Here is an 8,460-nt window from a genome sequence, read left to right on the forward strand (position 1 = left end):
AAATATAAATCCAATCCAGGGACCAAAAACAAATTTATCCAAGACTTTAAAATTGTATTCACCCCAAACCACAAAAATAACACCACCGGGCTCAAAAAAAACAAATTGGCCAAAAAAAAAGGTCCAAAAATTATATCTTCCCATACCTCAAAAATAAATCAATCCCGGACCTCAAATGGTGTAGGAATGCCTATGTCCTAAAATTCAATATTTAAGGAAAAATAATAACTTGCTAGTAATAGAAAAAGTCTCTAATGATTGACTAAAAAAACTATTCGAAGGACTAGTGTGACACTGTACTGGCACAGCTACACATAACGAAATCCATTTTACCCGAAATACCCGACAATTACCTACTAAGGTGTAAAATACGAAAAAATCGGATAATTACCCACAAAGCGGCAGCAATGGTTATTACACACGTCAAACAACAGAAGGAAGAGAAATTATAGAAGTTAAAGAAAAGTCTTTATGAATCCATAATATCTATAAAAAAAATCTGTCACAGATCAAATCTTATTACATATATAATGTTAATCCAACATTATTAATGTAACTGATCATTCATAATTAATTATTCTATGCCAAATCTTTATAAATAAATCATAAGCATTAAAAACATTAATATCTGTTAGGTATGGAAAGTCACCAATAGCAACCACAAATAAGGCAAGATAGGAAATAATATTTAAAGAAACTAAATATTGTTATTCTAATCAAAGTGAATATTACTTAATTTAAAAAAAATATAAAGAATTAATTTTTTTTTTTATATAATAAAAACATTCTTATTAATATATACTAATTTATTCTTTTAATAATAAAAATTCCAAAAGGTAAAATGTCAGTTATAAGATTGACAATCCAAGAATCAGTCATAGCCAATTTTTTTAACTTTTGTAGATTTCAGTTTCTTTTTAACTTGATAAGCCCAAGGACAACCTAACTTAGAAGTTGTAAAGAACTTTTTAAATAACTGTTATAACTCAGGGTTAAAGTAACAGGATTTAAAAAAAAAATTAAACATTTATGTTAAAAGTGAAATATAGCTAAAATATTTATTGAAGGCCCCTGATTTTAACAAAACTGTAAAAAGTTTTGATTTGACTGTTTCTAGCCTAGTAAGCCTACATTAATATGTCAGTTTAAAACAGAAAATATATGATCGATGCTTAACTTTTAAATAACTCACATTGTAGATTTTTTGTTCTTAGATTAATGATACAAGGCATTCTACCAATTAATTTTCATCACAATATTCTTTCAGTAGATAGATAATTATTTAAACATTACTTAACATTATCATTAGTAAATAATTTAGACACAAGAAACATAAGTGATTTAAATCAATTGAGAAGTTAGATAGATGTATTCCGAAAAAATTGCTTACATAATTTCAGTTCATAACGATCTATATTTATATAATAATTTCATTGAAATATTAAGTATTAATATCTATACTATGACATTACAAACTTTTTTGAAGTGCTTCTTTCAATTGCTCTTCAGCGGCATTGAAATTTGTCACATAAGCATTGTGATGTTTCTTGTGGTGCAATTCCATTATTTCTTGACTGATAACCGGTTCCAAAGCATTGGAAGCGTAAGGTAATTCTGGTAAAGTGTGGACAGACTTTGAAAGTGCAGCCCTATGAATGAAACAAGTATACACAAAAATTTATTCAACAGTATATTTTGTTTACAAACTATAATGGTCATTAATGAAAAATATTGTTCAAATGGATTCAATTACAATAAATATTTTATTTATATTGTAGGAAGATAGTCCAAGTCAATAAAGGTATGAAATAGTAGACAAAACTATTCATTCGATGGTACAAATGTTTCGCCATACTTTGCAAGGCTTCGTCAAGGCTCAATAAAAACAAGATATAAATATTGTAAGAAGTGACAGAACATTAGAATAAATATATATGTTTGAAATATATGTGAGTGAAAATATGTTTTTATTTAAAAATAATAATAAGCTTAAGTTAAAGAAGTATAAATATAGGTGGATAGGAAACTAATTACTAATAAATACAACCTGAGCCCTGTTTCATAAAGAAAGCTAACAATATTAGTTCATAGTACAAGTATAGAAACTAGTGTGGTAATAATACTAATACTTATTTTTTCCATGATCGGGATGACTATTAGTGATATTACAGGAATTGAAAAATACTAAAGTACAAGTTACTATTGTACAAGTCAGTGTAATGTAATTAAGAGAAATCTAATAGACTAATAGTATGAGTTTGTAATTTATTATGAAACAGGGCCCAAGTGTGATAGAATTGTAAAAAGGTAAAAAGATAGGTGAAGTAAATATGGCAAAGGTATAGTGTGGCTACAAGTAAACAGAAAATGTTAATAGAAATAACATGAACAGCAAGGGAAGTACCTGATCCTGATAGAAAAGGTTGAAGACAGAAAAGTTAAGTAGGAAGAAGGCAGGTATAGGTTTCCCCACAATATATAATTAAACTGACAGGATCATTTAATCTCTTTCTAATATTACAGTAGGTGAATCTTGTTTTCAATTAGCCCTGCAAAGTGGGTCGAAGCGTTGATTAACATTAGATAGTTTCTACTATTTTGTATCTTTATTGAACGCCATCAGAACTATCTTCCTACAATATACTTCACACCTTCCACTATCTTCTTACAAAATATTTTATTTATACTTCAATACTCTGACATTTTGAATTTTAAAATTGATGTTACATAATACTCGAGTGTTTGCAATTATTTTCGTTGCATCTAGGAATTCTTTAAATAAAAAAAAAAAAATGCTTAGTAAAAACTGTAGTAAAAATAACAATGATAAAAATACATGAATTCTACTAAAAACTAGTGCTTACCGGCTCATCGGGGTAAAACTTTTTTTAAGCGCAAACATCATTCGGCGAGAGATTCTGCGGAATTTTAATTTTAATAAAATAAGATGAAATGTCAAAATTAGGAACTTATTTATGACAGATCTGATAGAGAGAAAACTCTTCGAACCGAATAACGTAAGGGGCTTATTATTAAAGGTGTACAAGTGGCTCTCCTAGCGGCTGTTTTTGCTTATCAGTCGATCAGCTGATTCCGTCAGCTTACTCCCGTTCGGTATCAGTAAACAGTCGCAAGTTTAAAAACAGTTTGTTCAAAACTTTAGTCTGTTTTTTATAAACAATTTTGTTAAATAATAACTTAGAGCATTTCTCGGGTGTTTTATCTTCGGGCATGACATTCCTTTTACTCTGTTCCATGTACTAGCTGCCCAGATACACCAATTTATGTAAGTTTTTTTTTGTTATAACTAACATAATCTTGATTTATAATCTTTAAAAGTTATTTTTTGATGTTTATTTTGCTTTTTGAAAGTTGATGACTATCTACAGCTCATTTATGAGATATTTATTCCAACGCTTGTTGTTTCAAGGAATATTGCTTTGTTTAATTGTATTTTTATTAGTTATAAATATTATATATAGATATTTATTACTTGTTAATTTTTAATGCTAAATATGAAAAGGTAACAAGTATAATTATAAGTCATATATTCCTTTCATAATTATGGCGCATTTCCGGTTTATAGCAATATATATGTAGATTTTTGAAAAATATTTAAAATTTTAAAGAAACAGTCATTTATAAAAGGAACTATTAATGAAGACTAGGCGTTGTTCGATCGATTATGAACTGCGTTGTGAACTATATCATATTTGAAATTATAGAGTTATTTCTTAAATCTTTTAAGTTTATGGATCTGAAAATAACAAAGTTATTTCTTATTCATTTATATTTATCATTTTACTTATGTCATTTATGATTTGTTCGTTAAATAATGAGTTTTTATAAGAATATAAAAATGTCCGGAATCGGTGACGAAATTTCATTATTATTTTGAGAGATTCAGATGTTAATAAAGATTAAGAAAAATCAATCTAAACTTTTTCACTATACTTGATTTATTTATTTAATACCAGATCGGCCAGGTTGGCCTTACATGGTTAATGTAAGAGGTACATTTTTTTTTTTAACAATTGATTATGGGGGGGGGGGGGCATTAATAACAAAAATATTGACATTTATTGATTTAACAAAATAAATAATTGACTTCTAATGAAAAAAGAAGGTGAATTTAAGAAAAATATGAAGAGATAAAAAAGAAAAGAAATTAAGATAAAATAAAATTTTAGAGTGATAATAACAACTGATAAATATACAATTTATAACAGGATGTCCTGCAGCAGCCTGGGCTTCTGTCTTCAAGTTGTGGTTGAGTTTCCCAAGTTGTAGGTAACCGTTCCTTTAACTATAGGTAACTAGGAGTGGAACTTCATGAACATTTTTTTTATGTAATCCTCTATTGTCTCTATTCGTAATTCCCGATGCAATTGGCTGTAACTATACTTGATATAATTATTTTACAGTCAGAGCCTCTTAATCTATGTGTAAAATATCAATTCGTGGAGCTTAATGATTGGACAGAGTTAGTAAGACATTCTGTAAATATAAGGATCATATAATACAGGAGGTCCAATGCCATCCATAAAATCCAAGTCACAAAACATATATTTGTGAGAGTGGTCAGCTCATTAGTAAGGCACTGTGCTACACACTGCAAGGACCCAGGTTCGAATCCAGCTGTGGCATATTATTCTTTTCTGTTTCACTGTAGCTGTGAGTCAGCCCGGTGGATTCAGAAGCCCTCTGGGGTCCACCCAGCCTCATAAAGTACCCACTCATAAGGTACCCACCCTTAACTGGGTTAAAATTTGGCGGTAAAGTGTGATTCTGACTGAGACACCTCCTCGATAAAACCGTTGGTCTAGTAGCATTGCTACCTATTTTTAAAACAGTCTGCTGGTGTTCCTCAAGGTAGTATCTTCGGTCCCATCCTCTACACAGTCTATACAGTTGACGTACCAACCAATCCTAACCTAGCCTCGCTACGTATACCGATGACTCATGTGTGCTTGCAGTTAATAATAACCCTTTAATTGCTTTCCAAACTCTTCAATCCCATATCACAGTCCCCGAAGAATGGTGTCGTAATTTGAGGATTAAAATAAATCCCAACTAATCCCATCGAATCACCTTTACCCTTCTTCATAAACCTACCGACAGCCCTACAGTTTCGTTTAATAAGGTTGATATTACCCCTTTCAAACTGATCCGCTACCTTAGACTACATCTAAACAAACGACTAACCTAGAATTCTCGCACAAGACTGAAACGACAGTAAACTGCTCGTCGATTTCGACTATTACAACATTTACTAGGCAAACGATCTAAACTTCCAATTCATAACAAAAGACAGATCTACATGACTGTAATAAGGCCAATTCGGACATACGGAGTTGAGCTTTGGGGTTCCACTAAACCTTCAAATTCCTTTCGTATCCAATCTTTACAATCCAAAATTCTTCGTAAAGTCCTTAATGCTCCTTACTTTGTCACAAATAAAATCATCCATAAAGACCTTAATGTTCAAGATATAACCGAACCAGATATTATTTCTTTCATAAACTCCCTAAGCACCCAAACCCACTAGTTTCTAACCTTGCTTCCTCTTCTATTCCAGACAATCCTCCTTGAGGTGCCTGGAAAGAAGATGGCCACGAGACCTGCTAATGTAAAAAAAAGAGAAGAAATTAGAGTGCAACCAATGCGTAATTTCTCTACACGCCTGTATCACTCCATAACTGAGATCAAATTTACTGAATGTTTTAATATAATATACAGTTGTAAATTTCAATAGACATTTTTAAAAAAAATTTCAATCATATGTTTGAAAATAATTTTAAAAATTAGTATCCATCACACGCTTGAAACGGAAACGCATTTTCAGCGGTGTAATCCAATGCATTTTCGCCAATAAATCGAAATGGTGGATCCTATCGATAATAATTTTCAATTTTTAAAAACCTTATGGCATTGAAAATTGGCAGCTTTCTTGATTTAAGCGGTCGCCAGTGAAGCAGTAAGATACCTTGGAATTCATCTCGATTGTCACCTTGCTTGGAACCATCATGTCCATTTCAAATTAACTCTAACCTACACAAGATACAGCAATGCTGTATCCTATCGTTAATAGAAAATCTAGACTAATACTAGATACGATAATTCTTATTTACAAAGCAATACTAAGGTCGGTACTGATACATGGAAAAAATGGAAGCAATCCAAAATAAGTTCCTGAGAATCGCAGTAAGTTCTCCCTGGTTCATAAGGAATAACAATTCCATCGTGAACGACAAGTTGAGTCAAAATTTAGGAAAAAAATTGTTTTTTGGTTCATGGCGGTATAGGTTACTACTTGAGCAAATTAATAATTGATGGTACATATTTAATGCTGTTTAATTTGTTATACCTTTATTTTTTCGCTAGGAGCGACAAGGAGTTTTAGGTGAAAAATCATAAAGAGTTTTGGGTGAAAACCTGTAAAAAAAGACCTAATTCGCTACTTTATTAAATTATGTGTTTTATATTTTATGATGGGAGTAAGTAATTGGAGTTGTTCGTCCATGTTGTTTATTCCACTTTTTTGCTAAAATATGTCCAAATAAGCTTTTTGTGTTTATTAAGAATCGATAAAGACGTAGCACAAGATCCTCACAGTTTGAAGAGAACGAGATAATGAGAAAGCGGAGTGAAGGTTACATTCTTCATATCATGTTTCACTTTATTTCTGTTGGCAAATACCAGAATTATAGATTAGCAAGTTTTCTATTTATTGCTGATCGAAAGAGACGGTACACAAGATCCTTAGGTCTGTCCACTTGTATAATCAATTCATTCGAATTCGTGGCTGGATGGGGGACGACCTGTCCACTAGACTCGTATCGTTCGTCCGTATTCGTCCGAACAAGTGCGAAGTGCCAACCGATCCCATTCTACTGGGATTCCATTAGTTCAGAACGAGTTCGAAAGAAGAACGTCAAGAATGTATCGAAATGTGTCCTTTTTCATTTGATAATAGAAGAAGTTGCGGTTATCACCAATTTGAAGATAATGCAAACGAGAAAATTTACCAAACACGTTTCATTTTGTGTAAATGTGATTCACCCACAATTTCCGCCTTCGTCGATATCGCCTGTGGCTGGTACGCCGATGAATCAAATTTGATAATTCCAAAATGAAAAACTCTTCATCAGAAATCCATTCTGAAGAAGCATCGAGCCAATGGACGACAGGGGTTCGCACGAATTCGTTGCTTCGCAATTCGCAGCTTACCCGGTTGACGAGAGACCTTACAGAGGATATGATGTTTCGTATGTAAGTAAGCATCAGTCAGCGGTTACATACTGATAGTTTATAGGTCCTGTATGAGTCAACCCAGTCACGTCAATCTGGCTAAATGATGATTGTCATTCCGAATGACCATTTACGAATACCATTAACACACTTCCAGAAAATCCAAGTTTTACAACAGAATTTACGAAGGTCATGAACTGTCAATGACCGCATGGAGTAAAGACAAACTGAACAATTAACGTATAATAAAATACTAAAATAATACACAATTATTTTACCTTGCTGCTTGCTGCATTTTCTATATTTCTAGGACTTACTAGCTATTCTCGATTTTACTTTTTTTCAACTCCTAACCTTGAGGTTTTTAACTCCTAACTTTGTGTGATCATATGATAAGATAAATAATAATTTATTTAACATAGTTGATCACATAAAATTTTCTAATTTCTCTGTTATTTTGTGTGTGCTATAGAATACTTTGAATTTTTTCATATAAGCCTTAAAGAATAAGAAAACGTGTAAATCGTGAAAGTGTATTCTCGGATATATTCCAATAGTACAAGAGCCGGTAAGAAAAAAAGGCAGTTATTTCACCCCAATATTTGATTACTTTAATGAAATCTATGTATAATTACTAGTCAAAATTGACGAGTTTGCCAAGTAGGGGTTGGGGTAATAAAAAATGGCGGCTGTTCAAAATGTTACAAAAAAGAATTATTCATTCTGAGCTCTATATCTTTAAAACTACCAAGAACAATAGAAACCCTAAGAGAACACCATTTAAAATAGAGTAAATTTGATAAACTAAAGTCCTAATAGAGCTATTTAAGTTCATTAGAATTCGAAATATAGCTTTTTAAAAAGCAACATTTCATAAAAAAATGTACTGAAAGATCATTAGTAAGTGAATTTATTTTGAAAAATCTATATCTCAAAAACCGTTCAATGTACAGATGTTTATTAGCACTCAAATTAAATACATGTCATAACCTAATTTATAGTAAGTTAAATTACCTTCATTATGTGTGCTTGCAGACATATGGATCTAGTGATATATTTGTTTAAAAATCAAAAAATTTATCCGAACAACTAGAAATTAACATTTTGTGAATTTATTTTGTCATATATCATAAAACCTACTACTTCTACAGAGATAAGTGTTATAAACTATTTTAGGGTAAATTTTTTTTTTTTTTTTTTTAATTATTT

General features: G+C 31.2%; 2 protein-coding genes across 11 annotated transcripts in view; one reads left to right on the forward strand and one right to left on the reverse strand.

Moving 5' to 3' along the window:
• Positions 1–7,619, reverse strand: part of Sod2 (superoxide dismutase 2) — an 11,550-nt gene extending 3,931 nt beyond the window's left edge. The window contains exons 1-2 of one of the 2 annotated variants that reach the window (XM_014421948.3): positions 7,530–7,619; positions 1,477–1,649 (exon numbers count right to left, since the gene is read on the reverse strand). In XM_014421948.3, the coding sequence (XP_014277434.1) occupies positions 1,477–1,649; positions 7,530–7,546 (190 nt within the window). In that variant the 5' untranslated portion in view covers positions 7,547–7,619. Of the gene's footprint in view, positions 1–1,476; positions 1,650–2,864; positions 3,057–7,529 lie in introns of those variants that run through there. The other variant, XM_014421947.3, reaches the window with a different exon arrangement.
• The window catches only part of unc-104 (kinesin family member unc-104), a 176,555-nt gene continuing 171,189 nt past the window's right edge, over positions 3,095–8,460 (forward strand). For 5 of the 9 annotated variants that reach the window (XM_067047981.1, XM_067047983.1, XM_067047982.1 and 2 more), the window contains exon 1: positions 3,095–3,286. The gene's annotated coding sequence lies outside the window, so the exon portion shown is untranslated. The remainder of the gene's footprint in view (positions 3,287–8,460) is intronic. The other 4 variants (XM_067047987.1, XM_067047988.1, XM_067047986.1 and 1 more) reach the window with 1 other exon arrangement.

The sequence above is a fragment of the Halyomorpha halys genome, unplaced genomic scaffold (genome assembly GCF_000696795.3).
Source record: "Halyomorpha halys isolate HHAL.00 unplaced genomic scaffold, Hhal_1.1 Scaffold349.1, whole genome shotgun sequence".
NCBI lineage: Eukaryota > Metazoa > Arthropoda > Insecta > Hemiptera > Pentatomidae > Halyomorpha > Halyomorpha halys.